The sequence below is a fragment of the Artemia sp. Qi Xiang Cuo genome, chromosome 14 (assembly GCF_049724085.1).
Source record: "Artemia sp. Qi Xiang Cuo chromosome 14, ASM4972408v1, whole genome shotgun sequence".
NCBI lineage: Eukaryota > Metazoa > Arthropoda > Branchiopoda > Anostraca > Artemiidae > Artemia > Artemia sp. Qi Xiang Cuo.
This window is the reverse complement of record NC_142807.1, coordinates 48,572,976-48,593,441: the sequence shown is the minus strand read 5'-3', so window position 1 is coordinate 48,593,441 and position 20,466 is coordinate 48,572,976. Positions and strand designations below refer to the sequence as shown.

The following is a 20,466-nucleotide window of genomic DNA, read 5'->3' as shown; positions in this document are numbered from 1 at the left end:
AAATTAAGGTAAAGAGTTGTTTTGTCAAATTTCAATAGGTTCTACCTGTCATGTAGGCAAATTTCAGGACCCTTTAGTGGAAGAAAGAGTGGAGGTAGGTACTTCAAAATACCATCCCAGGATATACCTTAATCTGTAGATCCATCTGTCTTTTTGGTAAAATTCTACTTTAGCTACTTTTGGCTATCTTGAATAGGGGTTAGGTTAGGAAAGTGAAACTTTCAGGGATGGGTCTACAGGCTCAAATGTGTTCTGGGAAGGTATTCTGAAGTACCTACCTCCACTCCTCCCTCTAGAGGGTCCTGACCTTTGATGACTTTTAAATATCTGTGTCTTATGAAAGTGAAACCTAATGTAAGTCTATCGGATCAACCTATTTTGCGCCCCCCCCCCCTAAGAAATCCTGGATCCACCCCTGAAATCATCACATCTATTCCACCAGTTATTAGAAGAAAAAAAATTCCATATTTTCACACATTTTATCAATCCCCCGCCCCCTTTTTTTATAAAATCCAAACTATGCCAATAAGTCGAGTCCACAGTATATAAACAATATATTAAGTAAAAATTTTTATATAAATTAATTCATACCTGTGAGATGGGACACTTGCAAACCACTTGGCTGGCTCACCAAGTTTTTTTCTGCTTTCACAATTATGAATGATACAATTTCAAACCATTTCTCATTGATTGACACAAACAGACTAACCCGCTAATTCATGAATAAGTGGGAGGAGCTTTTTGTTCACACCGAGAATGAAGACCAGAAATGATCTGCGGTAAACTTACTGGATAATTCTATAAACTGTGGTTCCGAGTCAGTTTTCAAATGATCTCATGGTTGTGTTCTTTACTGAATGCGTTTTTTTGGAGCATGTTTGTTTCCGTGCCCAACACAGTTTCAAATGTTTGTCTCTGTGTTCATACCATGTTGGTAAGAGCTGGATTTTGGGAAAAGGACACTGAGGTCTGAGCATTCGCAGAAATTAATTATCTTTTAGTTGTTTTGATGTGCATTCTGCAGCTTTAATCTTTTTCTTGGATGGTTGGTAAGTGTTAAGCTAACAAGCGACTATCATAAACTGGATTCCATGCTTGTATTCTGCCATGAAATACTTTCCTGGAAACTTTTGTAAACAGGAAACTGGACCCAGTCACAGGAATCGGAGGCAAACATGGTGGTCCTGAAAACTCACCGCTACTGGAAGAGGTCTATTCTTGTGAGCAACTTCATAGAAAAAAATTACCCAGATTTGGGATACTTCATCTGTCTAACAGACCAAAAAGTTCCAACAAACATGAGACTGTCGCATCCGCAATAGTCTCAAAACTTGTATATGATCAGTTTTTGCAAGACGTTGGATCTAGAATTCAAGAGGGCAGAGTGTATTGCATTTCTGAGCTTAAAGTTAAACTAAAGGAGGTCCTAGAAAGCAGTGGCTTTGCTTTGGTCAGATCTAGCATGAAGGGAATGAAGAGAAATCTTGGGTATCGCTTTGGTAAGACACTTGGAAAGTACGTATCTAGTGGCAAATCCTTTTATTATCTGAAGGGAGTTACTTCACCAGGTGCAGTTATTGCCCAAGTGTGAGAACTGATAACGTCGTTGGAAGAGACAATTGTAGTAGTGCAGTCGTCTGAAGAAGATAGTGACGGAAGTGAAAGTTCCAAAACCAGTTTGGACATTGCCTCACAGAGCTATCTGGAAAATTTTGAGACTGATACTGAGGCATCTGTGGACGAGCAATCTGTGCCAGTTGAATCTGGCCCTAGCTTGACCGGAGCAAGTGGCAAATCTGATAAGTTTGAGGCGGAAGATAGGAGACATTTTCACTACTTGATGTTGAAACTCAAGTCTCAAATGGTAGAGAGTGTCCAAATGTATCAGTCTCCAGGAAGTACGGTTAATCTTTCGTACGATGCAGCAAATGATCGTTACGGCAAAAAGGCAAAATGTTACCTATGAAAGCAGTTGAAAGATGGAACCTCTATGAGGATATCCGGAACGTGATTGTGAGGCTAAGGTGCGACGATGCCCAAGCTGTCTTGGAAGAATTTACATCTGCCTGCCGAAAGGTAGTCATAGCAATGTACGGCAAAGACCCAGGTGACTTCGGGTCTTTGAACGATTTGCGCATTCACCTGTACCCGAGAAAACGGGAACTGAAATACTTGCCTCCAACGGATGACGCTTTTTCTTTTCACACTATGCGTTCTTTGCTACAGGTCAAATTTCTGTTGGAAGTGAATTTGCCAAGGCCTTTGCCAGTTGACCCTACTCGATTCGGCTGGACTTTTTTGAAAGGCAAAATCTGTCCAGTTCCAATGCGGGGAGATCCTTTCCCACAAGGTACCAGTCCCAAATACTGCCTTTGCCAAACTTGCTCTAGAGCCTACCCGTGTGTTGACAAGAACAGAGGCTGTGAATTGTTGTTTCAGTGTGCAGAAAAATGTAACGAATCGGCAGATGAGTCCTCGGAAGACGAGTTTTGAAATTTGGACGATTCGTTCTTATATGTAATAGCCATTTATTCTTTTAGTTGTTTCATTTTGAGTTAAAAGCTTCTTAGCTGTTCAGTGTCTCCTCTTCTCTGCTGCGAGATGAATTCGCAACGTTTCCTATATTAGGTTTCTAGAATCGATGCATTTCTGGCTTTACTTTGACACTTACACATTTTATTTGTAGCTAAAAGCTGAAGAAACCTAAAACATTGGTCTTACAACGAAACGCTAACATTTCTCAACAATATAGCGGTCGTTTTCGGAATCAGCATGGTCAGTTACGTTGGGTCCAACCTCCGTTTCGCGGTCATCTCGCTGACCACACCTGTGTCAGTTTTCAGAGGCTGGGTCCTAGACTATCAGCAATTTTACATTGCTAAACAATACAAGTAAACAGAAATGATATATCCAATGTGCCCAAGTCATTATTAAAAATAAAGATAGTCTTGCCGGGTACACTACATGGCGAAGGGCAGCATAAACGTGAAATGGTGCCAGCAACAGACAGAATAAGAGACAACAATTCTAACCCTTTGGTAATAATGATTAATCGGACAGACACCAAAAAGGTAAAGCAATTTCACATTTAAACTTAAGTACCCGGAATGATCCGCATGGCGTAGATAACACTCGGAAACACAGAACAGCTTTCATGTATGATGCACAAGAAATGTGCAAAAAGATCAGACGGGAAAATATCCAAATTCGATAACGTAATGAGGACAGAGCTAACAGATAAAATAACCATTATAGAAGATTTTTGGGCCACGCCTAAAATTGAACGGTTGCCCGCTTAGAAAAATTGGTACTGGTGCGTTATATGGTCATTGTACAAGGAGACCCGTCACGAAAAACCCGCCAGACGGGTTAATTGCAAGAGACCGCTATAGAGAAATGCAATGCAAAGCGTGGTTTTCATTGCGTTTACGATATTTAAACTGTTATTTTTTGGGGTTTAGGGGGGGGTACCTAGGATGGGTTAGGTTACGATTTAATATATGCTATGCTTTCCCCCCCCCGTCCCCCCCACCCCTAATGTGCAAATATATAGCCCAAATTTGTTTATAAACTATAATACATTCATCCTATTTTATTTCCTCGACTTTTCAGAAGTGACCATATAATGCACCAGTACCGAAAAATTATGCACACCACGTGGTATGCACCTCGCGTATCAGAAGTGCGCAATTTGTGGCGCAAAGAGGCGTAGCGTAATAGAATCGTGTCATGCCTATCGGAACATGTGGCGCTTCAGTTGGTTGGTGGTGAGCAGACCCACCTTAAAATGCAGAGTTGATCCATGGTTCGTAATGTCCTTGCTTGTTCGTTTAGAGTATAATTTAAAAATTTTCCAGAAACTCATATTTTCGAACGATATATAGTAACCATGATACCCGCACGCGCATAAAAATAGGGCATGGGCTCAATAATATTCACATAAGAAGGGGCTTCTTATTCCAATGCGTTTTCAAAATCTTTACATTTCCTGTATTTCATACAATTTTTATATAGTTAATTTTTTTCCTATTTTGATGATTTTAGCTCCATCTTCAAAATACATTCCCGCAAATGTCCCTGAATGATTCATCCAAGAAACATCCAAGAACACTTCAAGGTTAAAATAAACTAAAATTTGGATCTTTGGGCCTCAATGTGGATTTTCTTTTTAAACCATCAGATATCCCAACTCGTAAAAATAAAAAAAAAATGCAGAAAACACACTTTAAACCAAGTGTACATCCGATCGCCCTTTTCCCCTGTTTCCATCTACTTCTCAATGTTAAATTACGTTCAAACATTTTTTTTTCTAGCAATTTTTTTTTGCGCATCTTTCCTTCGTGCTGAGTCTTTAAATTTAATCGCATATGATTGCTGGTGGTAGTAGTTTTCAGGAGCTATCTATATTTTATAAATGCATACATGAAATTAAGTGAAAGCGCTGGTCCTGCTAGCGAGCTTAAAGCTATTAAAAACACATTAAGGGAAGTCGAAACAAACATCGAAATATACGGACGGCACTGCTAGAGTCACCCAAGTCTCAGTCTCTCCCATTCTTCAGGTTAACAACAAAAAATTTTAATAAAAGGCATCAATAAGCTATCAATTGTTTTAGTCATAAGCCTTACATTTCAGAAACTCATATTTCAATATAGTTTTCTTTCTAGTTTATTTCAATACAGATCCCTCAAATTAACTCGTCTAGAAAAGAGGTCGGTAAAAATAAAATAAGAGAAAAGCCTCTTTTCAGTAATGTAGATTCCACTAAAACCTGAGAGGAGACAACACTAAACTGTCTGCCAGAAATGATCCAATTTCTCACTAAGAGCTTATTTTCATAAAAAGGAATATATAAAGGAACAAAGACTTGGAAGGATGTTCAAAATAATCATGGGATTTGGGGTAGGTAGAGTCCACTCTACATAGGTGTCTATCAAAGTATAATCACCTACGGAACAAGTACTGACAAAACCTTTCCTCTCCACACAAAAAAAGTGACCCTTTGTATGCCTATGCGAACCTGGCAACTAAAAACCGTAGTTACACAATTCATCCCGGTCATTCATCGCCTGAATCACGCTCTAGCATAATTATTGGCCGGAGCAAAGTACTTTGGCTCGGAGCGATGAAGTAGTACAACATTTTGCGTCTAGAGGCGCTGAGGTACGCGGGGTCACTTTTGGAGAGTTTTGTCAGTACTTGTTCCGTAGGTGATTATACTTTGGTGTCTATTCACACTGTCTACTACTGGTTATTTCTCCAAAGCTAGGCGAGGGGTGTGGTTCCAATACATAACCCCGCCCCACACATTGAGCCCCTAGCTACAACGTTTTTGGCAAGAAAAATTTGCTTTAAAAATGGAACTAACTTCAAAGAACCACCAAAGAAGTGACATAAGGGTGGACTAAAGTAAAAATGACCTTCAAAAATTTCGCACGATCAAGTATTCAGACGAAGGCTTGAATGGACTACCCAAAAAACCAGTCAAGTGAAAACCACGAAATTGAGTGACAGATTATAGTCGTTCGATTACGTCAGACGATTGATTCATTGGCATTGCTTATATTATTCACATGACTTGTTGACTAAGTGTTATTCCTGTGGTCAAATTAATGCTATAATACAGACTCAATTTGTCATAAATAGACTTTTTTACGAAGAAAGTATAAGGTTACGGCGAATAATGTTTAAATAGATATGTCCCGACTTAGTTGATTTACTACCATTAGCTCAAGAGGGAGTTAAGTCACTCAACCTTTTGGGGTATCAGTATCGAAAAAAAGTGAATCGTAAAATGAACAGAGGTTAATTAATTAACAGGGGTTAGGATTGATAAACGAATCCTAAAATCGGTACTGGTGCATTAAATGGTCATTTCAAAAAGTCAAGTTTGGTTAACGATTAAAACCGAGATTGCAGCTAAGATGAATGTTTAGGGATTTGAGCCTTCCTCTAAGAAAATAAACCTTAAAAAAGTATCAACACTATTCAAAAATTGATTGTTTTGCTATAATTTTCCCCCCTCCTGTAGAGAAATTACATAATCATTCTTTGTAAAACCCTTTTTAATTAGATAAATTATTCAGGAAAGAAGTATTTGAAAAATGTGTGGTTCACTTAAGTTTGGGCTTGCGACCCGAGAAATTTGCATAAAAAGGATTTACCATGTTCGTTTTAGTATTACTCCTTACTTTCAACTTTCAATTGGGAAAATTTGTTTTTTATTTAATAGTTTACAAAGATTAGAGTTTAACAAAGTCTGTTGTCACGAAGTTTAAATCTATATTAGATTCAGAATTCAGAGGCGACATGTATACAAATTGTAGATGTCTTTTTTCTGCATAACTCTAGGTTCACACAGAAGCAGTTGCTGCGATAGGCAATATTCGTCAATTGCATCGATGAGCAATTTTAGTCGCCGTTATGTTCACACAGGATTTTTACGTCGTCCAACTTTTACCCGCAAAATATTCAAAATTAAAAGAGCGTGGTTGAAATGGATCAGAATGATGTTTTACTTCTTTCCCTTGCTGTGAGAAGCCGAAAGAAGAAGAGAAATACAGTGAGTTGAACACTATTTTTTCTTGCTGATAAAAACCAAGACTTTGCTGTGCCATATTACATGCCTTTCTTGCAACTGCAGTAACAAAAAAAGGTGGACCCACACTGACATAGGCTAACGGTTCTCACCTGGTAATCCTGTCGCTCTAGACACCTGTTCCCATGCTTTCAGGACCAAAACTGCATTTTTATGTCCCTTTTCCTTCTTTTCATAAATAATTTTATTAAACTGGACAGCCATAATTAACTTCTCAGTTTGATCGTTTTCATTTGTTTCTCCCATCATTGCTGTTGTTTTGAAAAAATTGCTCGAAAAATCGCTCAGTTGCCCGATAAAAGTTGGATTTTTTCAACTCTGGGTAGTTGCTTGACGAAGCAACTAAAATTGCCAAAGTTGGCAACTAAATTGCGGCGACGGGCGAATTTCGCTCCTGTGTGAACATCTGTGTGAACCTAGGGTAAGAGTGGCTCTACACTACTGTTGCCAACTAATTTTGGTGAAAGAAATGGACGTTTGGAGCATTTTCTGGGGTGGTGAACAGCAAAAGGATTTGCATAAAGATTTGCCACTTTTCTACTATAATGTTATGGCACTTTCCCATTATCCGGGCCTCTCGAAAAAGTCAAGTTTGGTTAATGCTAACGAAATAAAATAAAATAGGATGAATATATAATAGTTTATAAACAAATTTTGGCTATATATTTGCACACTAGGGGTGGGGGTGGGGGGATAAAGCATTGTATATAATAAATATGTAACCTAACCTAACCTAGGTACCTTCCCCCCTAAAATCCAAAAAAGCACTGTTTAATATCGTATACGCAATGAAAACCTTACTATCATTACCTGCTCTACAACAGATAATACGTCACAAAACAGGTTTCATCATTACCAATCTATAGTGTTTAAGCCGAGTACCATTGTTTTTAACAATAAATCTGAAGTAAAATAAAATTAATTTATTTTGAAAAAAAGATGGTAGGCTACTTGTGTATTATACGCCACTCACTCAAGTGCTTCATTTAATTAGAACCTGTTTCTTTGACGCACAATCCTAATGAAATATCACAAAATATGATGGAAATATAACTTTAGAAACAAATTTGAACTATATATTTGCACATTAGGGAGTGGGAGTAAAGAATAGCGGGTCTGCATACAAAATGTATTAGGTACAATTATTCTACATAATACGAAGTAAGAATTGTTTTCTAAGTTCAAACTGTCCAAATACTTTAATCTCCCCACCCCCTAATGTGCAAATATATAACCCAAATTATATATTTCCTATCTATTATGTCACATTAGACAGCGTAAACCTGAGTGAGTGGCGTGTAATACACAGGTACCAAAAGGACACCCAAACTCGACCCATACAATGAAGGCTATTTTCTTTATAAGAAAATCATTTTTTTTAAATAAACAAGTAAAAAATAAGTAAATTACTGGCTTTAAAGTACTATGCACCAAGTTTAGATGTCTCCGAAAACTTTTCTTCTTATAAGAAAATATTTGTCTTTAGATTTTTGGTGTTTTCCTTTTCTTGTGGTCCCGGATACAAAAATAATAAACCAAGTTTGAATTCTGCAGCTTTGGTAGACAAGGTTTCAGGTTTTGACTTCAACCCATGCGACGTTTTATATAAAAAAAAGTCTTTTTTGTACCAGAGCAAAAAAATTCAATTCCTCTGCTGACTCTGGATATACACCAAATATTATCTTCCGAATTACCAATTCGGAAAACTTTCATTGGAAAAATGTCCTGAAAAAAAGGATTCCATAACGCATAGCCTACTTCTTGCGAAAATTATTTTGAATCCAAACATAAACAGCATCCATATTTTGAATCAGTATCAAAAGGGAAATTTTCTATCACATGTGAAATGTGAAATTTGGGAGGTTTGAGCCCTTGAGTACCCTCCTCTCCCAAAAAAGCTGCAATGCACAGATTTCACAATTGATCATCCTTGACCAGTAGGAATACAATAACACCCAGGAAACACGCAACTTTTCAAGAAAGAGCTTCTTGTTAGGCACTCTAGAGTTCGTGGCTCCTTCACCAAATTTAGTTCCATTGATCTATGGCTTTTAGTGTGGATTACAATCTATATTTCGAACCGCAGATTGTATTGTGAGGTTTGGTAAGGTGAACTGAATTCCACCAACGGTTGGCTGATATGCTCAAAAACCTTCTTTTTTTTTTAATTTTATAAGTTTATAAGGATTCTTCCCTCCTTTCTTTTTTGCGATTTCAAAGTCATTTAACACTGCTAATACTACTAAACTCACTCAGGCACGTACGCAGGAATTTGTTTCGGGGGGGGGGGGGCAATTTGTTTCGTGGGGGGGGGACAAATCCTTCGAACCCATTATTCTGTGAGAAAAATCAGAAAATTATGGGAAAATGAAAAAAATCGTGATATTTCGGGGGGGGAGGCCCGGGCCCGGAGCCCCCCCCCTGCGTACGTCCCTGAACTCACTAAAGCACCAAACCGCTGAGGCCAACACAGCTACACGCGCTCCTCCTCCATTCCAATCTATTCAACCCCCCCCTTCTTTACACCCTTCTAAGAAGTTCAAATTTCCCTTGAATCTCTCCTTAAGACTTCTTTCACCCCATTCAGAGACAAGATTTCTTTTAACAGCTTTCTATTTTTTCTTAGATGGAACAAATATTGCCGAATTAGTCAAAATGAAAGTCACCTATTCATTTAGTGTAAATTTCATTCCTTTAGAGTGAAATTTGTTCTATTTGAATTGGATATAAACATGGATAAATATTGCGTAATAGGTAAACTAACTCTGAAGAGATATCATGCTTGACTCAACCTGGAAGTAATTATAAAATTATTCAATAATATTTTCCGCCATTTAGTTTCCGTCAAGAAGTTTAGAACGACCCTGAGAATTCATTGGACCACAGCTCTGTTTTGTTTTTGGCCAAATAAAAGGGAAGTGGAAAATAAATATTATTTTCGACTTCTAACTAATTTGTACTGAAATATACGCATCAAAACAGCAGTAAATAAAATGTTCAATCTCATAAAGAGCGATCAACATTTAATATGATGATTGTCCAAACAGCAGTTAATATTTTGAAAAGAAAATATATTAAAAGAATTGTCATTTACCGGACTTACCGGACAATATATAACAAGGCTTACGACAAGAAGATGTCCCTATTATAATTATACTGTTTCCTTAGACAAACAAAAACTTTATGCGATGAAAAAAAGAAGAAAACGTGATAAATCAACAATTACATATATTTACGCACCAGTCCTTATATACGAAGGGTCTGAAGTGCTACCTTATCCCCCTATTCTGTACTCAAGAATGAATAACACTCATTTATATTCTAAATTCTTTACGTTTTTACATTTATGTTGAAATGTAACAATTTACCAAACCCAACATGTTTAGGGGTTTCCACAAGTTATTAGAAAGATTTCCAATATAACGATTCACCTTGATATTTTGTCTGAATATTTTTCTTAAACAACTCCACTGAAGATATTGGCAAGAAAATAAGGCGGAACACATCATTTGAGCCTTGTGTCGGACGTTTATCCATTATTTTGAAACGTACGTTAATGTCTCTACTTTATCTTTGAAAAAGAAAAAAGGTATTATTTTCCTGGAATAAAATATATAGCAGTATCATTTGTTTTCTAAGCCAATTCAATGTTAAAAAGAGCAGACTTCATACGTTTACAGAACCAGGTACGTACAGAGGGGGGGGGGGTGATTAGGACCTGGCTCTGCATAAATTTCCAAAATTTAACAATTATTTCACTAGCCCCCGACGAACCCGGGCCCCTCGGAATGAGTATCTGTATACTCACCTCTTTAGAACCCTCGTTTCTGTCACACTAACTAAGGCAAAAGTAATAACATCCACTTGAAGCACACAATAATACAGAGCCCATATCATTTCATACAAGAAGGAGAAATAATAAAAGATTTTAAAGAAGCACTACCAAATATTCCGAATCTTAGAAGAAAGGGGTCACACAGTTTTCATCAAATACTAGAGTAACTAATAGTAACCAGAAGTTTAAAGGAAATACTACCACAACAGTTACAGTTCGTATCTTATCGCAGCCGTTAGTTGTTGAGTAGATAGTTTCGTGAGTATATAGCGTTGAATAGTTTTGTGTACAGTATCCCTTACTGGAGAAAGGATTGGTGGATCTGCTGGCAATTGTCAGTGTTCAAGCTTTAGAGCCCTTAGTCACCGTGATTCCACAAGATATTATTGGGCACAACCAGTATTGCGGGCTGTGGTCCCATAAAGCGATCGAATGTTCAATCGCAAAATTAAGTTTGGTCCGAGTTAAAGGAGTTTCAGACACATTAAGACATAATTTGCCTTTATTTCTAGAATATAGGTGATTTATTATATCGTAAAGCGATAGGCTACCTAAGTTTAAAAGTGCCAAATATTAAAAACGTTGTCTGTACTGTCTCTGACACTAAAATTAGGCAAAATGACGAATGCCGCTATTATTGGAGGGTAGGACAGCTCATTAAAATCTCAAGCTAACCTATAATACAAGGAAGAAAGCACATTCTAAAAGTAGACTAGCCAAAGTCTAGTCTTTGTCATTAAAATTAGGTAAGGGGACGAAAAGTCGAAGGCAAGCTTTTGAATTTAGCTCGTTAAAGAGGCCTGTTCCGCTAACTTCAAATCATGGACCACTGGGCACCTTGCAGACGAACAAATAAGAAGAAAAAAAAACATTAGAGGAATCCTTGGGAGGAAATAATTCAGGTTTTAATAAATCAGAAGGAGAAATGAAATCATATATCTCCTTATCTCACTCCTGTGCTACGGAACAAGATTCTTGTGTCAGGATTTAGTCATCAGTGTTGCATTCGTATGCACTGAAGACACAGAGGCTCTGACATAGTCAAAAGCCGCAAGCACTGTATACTGTAGCCTCTTCTTTTTCCAAATATGATACACATTTCATACCAGGCGCATAGGGTCTGAGCAAATACGTCACAACGTTAGTTCAGTTGCTAGTGGTCGGACAAAAATAAACAGGTTTTCCATAGGCTTCTCGTGATGTGTACATCGGTATCGCGCGTGCGCGAAGGCGGAGTATGAATCTTGTGTGCTTTTCAGCGTTGCCAACGCGGTACAATTGTACCATTTTTGGCACAACTTGGAAGTCCTGGTACAATGCGGTACTTTTGAAATTTTTGTTTTGGTACAATCTAGATTTTAACGTCATTCACATCTCGTGAACGACGTTATTGGCGAAGTTGGTTTCGAAATAATATGCGAAATCATCCAGAAGAAGAAATTATCAATAATTGTTGATGAAAGCATCTTGATCTGAATGCTGTTGATCGAGAAGATAGTTTTCCTACAAGAGAATCCTTCTTGAGACTTATAGAAGTTCAGCAAAGTGCAGCCGAAGATATTTACCGGGCCATATCTAAACTACTTTTTCAAGAAATTGGAGCTCCAAAGGCAAAATTAATAGGATTTATCGCAAACAATGCGTTGTTAAGATGGGGGAGCAAGGTAGCTTGTAGGTGGAGCGGTCCGAAGACAGGCCAAGTTATTTTGTACTTGGTTGTCTCTCTCATTCATTCGCATACGTACCAATGATGCAGTTAGAGAATTGTCAAAGAAATTTACGATTTTTGTCAGGATATATGCGGAAACACATGTTGTAGCACAGAACAGCTTAATCAGATCTGATAATTAAAAACCTAGGCGAAACTGAAAAAAACATCGAGTTTTGACGTACACAACAAATTGATAGTTGTCTAGACAAGCTGTTGTAGCTCGAAATTTGGGAGCAGTGGGATCGCTTGACTTTATTCTTCCGTGAGGAAAGTCTTAAAGAAGCCAGCATGCCGGCAAAAGCTACTGCCACACTAAGATATCTGCTGTCTGCGGTTTTCAAGGCCTACTTTGCCATTCTGGTTTTTATTTTGAAATATATCGAAGACCCAGTAATTTCATGCAGAAGACACCTAAATTCATCTTGTCTACAATTGCTTTTCTGTAGTTTACAAGACAATAGCATCCCACTTTTTGTTGCCTAGTTATACCAATGAAAGTGATTCCTACCTCATGAACCCACATGACACCAGCTACTACGTCGATGTCAAGGATATGGAATGTGGGGACCCAGTGGAAGTGATTTTGCCAAAGAAATCTCTATCTGCTGCAGTTGAGTTTAAAAAAGAGTGTAGGAAATTTTTGACCGTGCTCTGTGATAAGATGGGAAACATTTTTTTTTAACTCCAGGTATTCATCTGTAAGAAATTTCGATAGGCTTCATCCACACTATGCTATGGGAGTAGAGTAAAATCAGCCAACCCTGGCACCACTTCTGGCTCAGTTTCTGAATTTACTGAGCAACAATGACCTGGAAGATATCGTCCAAAAGTGGAAGAGATTACCCTTTTGCTCTGAGCTTGGAACTTCGGTTGACTCAGATCCAGCCGTGCTTTGGACTCGGGTTTACAGGCAAAAGGATGTTAATGGGTCAAAGCGTTTTCTTCTGCGTTTCACTTTAAGACTACTTGTTCTCCCACACCCTTCCGCTGCTGCTGAGCAAATTCTCTCAGTTGTCAATCTGAACAAAAACAGCATTAGAAATCATCTCGGTTTCACCGCCTTGAACGGGCTTCTTAGTGCAAAACGAATCGTCTAAAAGAATTGGAAACCACCCTTAAAAATGGTTCTGCATCCAAAGTAGAAAAATTGTAGAAGGGGATATGAAAAAGCTGGACTACAAGAAGAAACAGCAGAAAAAATTACCAACTAGCACAAATGTTCTTTTTTTTAATGTTACAGTTTTATTACCTTTGTTAGGTTTAACCTGATTTCTTGTGCAATATTTCCGAACTACTTCTGTTAAATTTTTTAGTTCTGATTAGTAGAATCGACCAAGAACTTATGTAGAATGACCAGTGAATTATGGGGTCAACGCGTAGCTCGCCGGTAGGTAACCTAGTCCATGGACCAATTGGAATCTGTGGAGTTAGCCACTTTCATGGCGTAATTGCTGATATTTTTTTTTAATAGCTTCTGGCGCTCGTTACTGGCTTTCTTACTTTATCCATTATTCGCCTTAATGCCCAAAATTTCGAAAGAAAGGATTAATCCCAACAATCAGCTAAGAGAAAGCTTTCAGAAAATTTTACTTAAACCGTCTTCTAAAATGCTTTTAGCGGTTTGGGACTGCTACTTTGTTAAGCTGAGAAAGTATGTAGAAGCATTCTTCATATTTCAGGCTATGAAGTTGCTACTTCCTTGGGTTTAATTTTCCTGCTCTTGCCCTAGAACTTTTTCTCAGTTTTCAGCAAAATCAACTAGACATAACTACCGGCTAGCGTCGTAAAGCGACGCGAGCAGTGAATTTTTAATCTACTGTTCAGTCAGATGGTACAAATTAATCTCTTGTGGTACAATTTTGGTCGGGAAACTGTTACAATTTATCTCAAAGCGTTGGCAACGCTGGTGCTTTTACTTTTTAAATGTGTTTCACTTCTTTTTTTTACGGAGAGCATAGCCTTTGTCGATATTGTATATTCTCTCTACTGTGGCCGCAAGTCGGAGGCACATTAGGTAGGAACGACAACATCAAATAAGTGAAGTTAGGTTAATCTCAAGGAAATATACCAAAATATGATGAAAATATAATACTTTAGTGGAACATACAACAGAGAATTATGGAAAACAGGCCGCCCAGAACGCATTATATTAAATACCTAACCACCTCTATATATTAAATATTTAATTAAAATATACGGTACTTATTTAGTATTCAGTAAACACGCGAGAAGTGAAGTTTGGTTAATGCTAATGAAATAAAACAAAGTATGATAAAAATATAAAGGTACTTGTGCATTATACGGGCCCACAAAAGAAGTAAGGTTTGGTTAATGCTAATCAAATATAATAAAATAGGATGAATATATAATAGTTTAGAAACAAATTTGGGCTATATATTTGCACATTAGAGGGGGGGGGGTAAAGCATAGTATATATTAAATACGGGTACTGGTGCATTATGCGGGCACCGCTATATACTGTAGGTGGAATGTCAAACAGGAAATGCTACAGTCAAACGGGAGAGACAGACACCCGGTACTAAAACAGTTGTTAGAGTGAAACTGATCTAATATGAGTGTTAAGGTTTTATACATCAACAATTAATCATAAGAAAAATTTTGTCAACCCAATAACGGGCGGAAACACCAAAAAGGTAGAGCGAATGTGTGGCTCAGCCAAATGGCAAAATAAATGACACCGAGGTACTGTCCGCCAACATCTATCAGCTTACTTAACCGAGCACATGTGGCGTGCGAAAGTGAAGTCTGAAGGCAGAGATTATTTTTCAGCGATTGTGAAAGACATTACAGCTTTCTGGGCGCATAATTGTAACATGTAATTCTTATTATTTTGTTAATAAACCATTATAACCGGGTATCTGTCTCTCCCGTTTGACTGTAGCATTTCCCGTTTGACATTCCACATACAGCATAAAGCGGTGCCCACATAATGCACCAGTACCTAAATACGGGTCAATATATACGAAATCATATTATTGAGTTAGGACTAAAGTGAATACACCATTCGATGCCTTTTTTTATGCTGATTACGAATATAATAATCATTCCTATCGGAAATTCAAATTTAAGCCATTTTTGAGCTCTTGAAAATAGGGTGTAAAAAGTATAATATAGGGTGTAAAAATGCTTTAAAAATTTGTTTAAACTTACTGTTTCATAATAAATCCTTATTTTAATCTACAAGCACTGACTTTCCATGAGTAACTTGGATAATCACAAGTATATAAGTTCCAAAAATTCATTTTCCAAATATTGTGTATTTTTTCTTCCTTAACGCCGAATGTTCAAGAATTCGTTTTAGACGAAGCTTCGAAAATATTAAACAAACCATAACCTAAAAAAACCTAACCTACACTAAAAAAAAAACCCCTAACCCACTAATATATTTGACGGTTTGTCAAAAACGCATTCTTGAACATTCAGCGTTAAGGAAGAAAAAAATACATAATCTTTGCAAAATGAATTCTTGGAACATATATACTTGTGATTATCCAACTTACTCATGGAAAGTCAGTGCTTATGGATTAAAATAAGTATTTATTATGAAACAGTAAGTTTAAAACAAAGGTTTTAAGCCTTTTTCCACGCTATATTAGCCTTTTTACACCCTATTTTTTGTCATTTTCAAGAGCTCAAAAATGGCTTAAATTTGATCGAAAAATGGCATCGAATGGTGTATTCACTTTAGTCCTAACTCAATAATATGATTTCGTATATATTGACCTAACCTAGGTACCCCCCCCCCCAAAAAAACAGTTTAAATGTCGAAAATGCAATGAAAACCACGCTTTGCATTCCATTTCTCTATTGCGAATACCCGTTTGGTGGGTTTCGTCTCTCGTTTCCTTGATACAGTATATAGCGGTGGGCCCGTATAATGCACAAGTACCAATATAATAGTTCAGAAACAAATTTGGGCTATATATTTGCACATTAGGGGGATGGGGTTGGGGCTAAAGCATAGCATATATTAAATACGCAACCTAACTTAACCTGGGCACCCTTTTGCCCCTTCAACCCCCTAAAACCTAAATGTTTAGATCTTTGTCACGGAGTGAGCAATGCCTCACTAGGCAGCAAAAACCTGTTTTTCATACAGCATCTTTGAGATTTCGATGCGGTCTTTCTCGCGTGTTTACTGAATACTAAATAAGTACCAAATAGACCTGCATAGTTACCGTTTATGTCACTCAAGCTAAGCTGATTATCTCTGAGTGGACACATAAAACCGGTTTCATTACAGACCAAGAACAAAGTTTGGTCGCTATAACACGTAATTACCAAAAATAGTGTCCAGTCCCTTGGGATTTATTTTTGCAGAGGAGGCAATTGGAGAGGAAACACGATATTTTTTTTTCAACTTTTTCACCGCCCTATACAGAATGCCACTACTTTCTGACTTACCTCTGAGTCAGAGTCCGACCAAGAAAAAAGACCTCGTTTCAACTTTTGGAACATAGTTTCCACACTATCATCTTTTCATTTTCACTATGCAAGTATTTAATATCATCTTATCAAACTATTATCAGTAATCCGTTCATAATGTAATTGCTCCTATATTGGAACAAATCAACTAAGCATCAAATTCAAAACTGATCCAACAAGATTCTTTTTCATTTTCTTCTTTTATTTATGTTCCGTCTCAAGTACCAGAAGCGTTTTCAGCGAACGCCGTGTCTAAAGTAGGTTCTAACTCAAATTTAGAAAAAAAAAGGTTTCAGAATTTGCAAACAGCCACAGGCGCAACGGAAGGAAACATCAACAAGGACAGGAAACTCGGTTTAATGACGCAAAAAAAACATTTATAGTAGGACTGGACTAAATTCTAATGTTTATGAGCCATGTATGATCGTAGGGGCGATCGCTGAATGACCAATATAAGACTTTTAACATTATCAACGTGCATGCTAATAGCGAAAAGTATATCGATCAGAGGATTACGAGCACGTCGCTTGGCATCTCAAGAATTGTCAATTGTCCCATAATATCTCATATTCTTTAGATAATTCGTCAGGTTAATTTTCCACATTTTTTTTTTTTTTTTAGAAAAAAATAAGGCATATACGCTTGGACAAGAGGTGTCTGCGACGTAGAATGAATGGCAGGATAAGATTTATGGAAGGTAGGCACAGGACCACGAAGTCAAGTACTATATAGCACCTTCGACGTAAATTACAAAATTCCTTGGTATCAACTGAAATAAATCGCAAAAGACACAAGGAATGCTGTTTGAAGAAGTTTTTGTCCAAAAGAATTTATTGAGAGCTGGCTCCGCGTGAAGCGTCAGTAAACGAGTCAATTTTCATTAAACAGGATCAAAAACAGGGGCTTGATCTGATACTTGGCCAGTGACATTAAGTCACGAAAATTAGGGGGTGTGTGTTTTTTAATCTAGAGGGGAGGCAATTTAGCTTGATCCTTTTCCAATTTCTTCAATGAGAACATAAAAAACATTTTTTGGTGAAAAAATAAAAAGTTTTTTGTCAAAATCAGGGGGATCTAGGGGCAGATACCTCCCTCCAATTGACACCACTCGGCCTGGCAGTTTTTTTGCTGATACATTGAATAAGAATTATATAATTACTCCCGGGAGAGGGCAATAATAAATCCTCATTTTATTCAATAATTTGAAAAAGGAGTACCCAGACATCCGGTAGAATTAAGGAATTTTTTTTTTTGGGGGGGGAGGGGGTGGGGTGGGAGGGGGCTGAGAAGCAGTTAAACTGGAAGCGACTTTGAAAATCAAATAAATATAAATGTTTTGAATGTAATAAAGAGCGAATTTTATAATCGCAGAGTTTAGTTCAGAAGAGAGGATAAACTACGTTTTTTTTTAACGAAAAATACCTAATGAATATTTCTACTACTACTAATACTACTACTGCTACCAACAACTTACTGCAGCACCAAGCCCCCTGAGGCCAACACATCTACGCAACACAACCCGGTAATGTTACCTGACTCCTGGTCAGTGCGTCAGGTACCCCCCCCCCCCCAAAAAAAAAAAAACGTACGCAATTTGTCTGGAAAACATCTAGTAACTCCTCTCCCGTTTTTCGAAGCGCTCACGCTTCAGAACAATATTTGACCACCGTCGTCACTCTAGCTTCCAATATTCTATTCTTGGTTCACAGAATTATCTTCCTACTCTTCCAAACTTTTTTCAAATGTGAAAAAACCACCCAAGACCTTGGCTATTCTACTTTTAACATCTTCACTGCACCCACTGTCTTTACTAATAATACTACCTAGATAAATCAAGCTGTCCACTTGATCGATCTTTTCGTTACCCAACATCACCTCTTCACCATCACTTATTTCTAGTCTTGGCGACTTAGTCTTCATGACATTAATTTTCAAACCTATTCTTGGACACAAAACTCATAAAACCTCTAGAAGATCATTCATTTTGCTAACATTTTCATCTAGGATGCTTTAATCATCAGCATGATCTAACTCTAGGAGAGTTTTACTTTCCCATTTAATTCCGTGTTCTCATTGCCTTTGCTGTGCTCCTTAGAACAAAATGCAATCAAAATGATCCATATAAACAGGGATAGTACGCAACCCAGCTTAACTCCTGATTTGACACAAAACCAGCTACTAACCTCACTTCCTACCTTAACGACAGCAATGCTATTCTCGTTCATATAGCTAATTACTTTAACGTTTGACCAAAAAATTGGTATTTTAATAAACTTTACTGTCTATGATGAATTTTTGATAGATAAATCGTACTTATGTATTATACGAGAAACGCTCGAGAAGTGAAGTTTGGTTAATGCTAATGAAATAAAACAAAATGTGATGAAAATATAATACTTTATTAGCAAAATTAGGAAAATTAAAACTTAGAATAATGTACCTAGAAAACATAAATGTTCTTAAGAATCGTATTGAAATAAGTTCTGGTTTTACACTTCCAAAGATGTTGCTTCTTATAAGAGTACAAAGTCTTGGTGTCCACTGACGCATTGTTTTGTTTTAGGCAACAACCCCTTATCCTCGAAAAATATAATTGCCTGTTCATAGGTCCTTGGCAAATCCCAAATCTTAATTTCAACATCCATTGGTGAGACAGTATATTCTATCACTATGTATTACAAACTAACCGGCTAATATCCTATCTGATCTTCGCGATCCAAATTCTCGAGTGTCTATCTGATCTTCGCGATCCAAATTTTCGAGTGATTCTCGTATAATACATAAGTACAAGATAGGTATTGAATAAAATTGGCGATTTGTTGCTTTTAAAATGATTATTTGATTAATTATTGCGACGCAAATGTGTCTTTTTCGGATTGACAGATTTGTATAGAATCAGCAAGCCCTCCCCCCTCCCTTCCAAAAAATTAAATTCATAATTTCTTTTTTTATTATGCATGGTGTTAATAAATTTTTTTTTCAGTCATAGTTGAACCAAAAGGGCCAGGCCTTTTCCAAATGTCCATTATTCCTTCTCCTCAAAAAAATGCATCTCTTGTTTCTCATCGTGGCTGGGCTTTGAATAGTGAACCGAAGGGTGATTGAAAATGAACAAATATGATCTGTTTAACCTTTAATGGCTCGCAATGCTTTGGGAACACAAAAGTTTTTTGCAGTATTATAGTTTGTTCTGTTCAATCATTCTTCCATTTACTTGTTACTCGTATCAAACATTTCGTGGTAACGAACGGTAAGTAAGGAACGACTCGGCCAAATAGTAACCAAAACTCTAAAATGTGGTAAACATCAGACATACAAAAAAAAATCGTTTTTTTATGATGATTCTAAACATATAAAATTTAATAAGTTTAATTTCGCCCATCAAAAGCTTCGAGCCTGAGAAATTTGCCTGATTTTAGAAATGGAGGAGAAACACCCGCAAAAAGTTAAGCAATCTCATTACAAATCACACTATCAGACTCAGCCTATCAGAAGACTATACTGTGGAGGTTTCAAGCCCTTGTCTCCAAAAAGAGTGGAATTTTGTATATTTTGCCAGAAGAAAGATAACGGATGCGTGTTTATTTGCTATTTTGTTGTTGTCATCGTGTCGAACCAATGGTTCTAGAAGATCAGGATTGGGCTCATTCAAACATAAATCAAAAGTTCTAGTGCTCTTTTTTAATGACAAAAAAGATTGGAGGGTAATTAGCCCGTTTTTCACCAAAGACATCATATCAAAATTTTGAGATAGCCATGTGATTCTGCATAGCTTAAATGTCCAATAACTATGCTTCTGGGGGTGCTATGACCCCCATACTCCTTGGGGAAAGGGCTGCAACGTACACAATTTGCCCATTGTTCAAATATAGTATT

General features: G+C 37.3%; 1 protein-coding gene across 6 annotated transcripts in view; it reads right to left on the bottom strand.

The window, feature by feature from the left end:
• dop (microtubule-associated serine/threonine (MAST) protein kinase dop) overlaps nt 1-20,466 on the bottom strand; it is a 256,822-nt gene that overhangs the window by 146,511 nt on the left and 89,845 nt on the right. Inside the window, exon 1 of one of the 6 annotated variants that reach the window (XM_089100470.1) lies at nt 16,570-16,757. The exons of 4 other annotated variants lie outside the window; for them this stretch is intronic. In XM_089100470.1, coding sequence (XP_088956596.1) covers nt 16,570-16,623 — 54 coding nt within the window. In that variant the 5' untranslated portion in view covers nt 16,624-16,757. Of the gene's footprint in view, nt 1-709; nt 791-16,569; nt 16,758-20,466 lie in introns of those variants that run through there. One more of the 6 variants, XM_089100471.1, reaches the window with a different exon arrangement.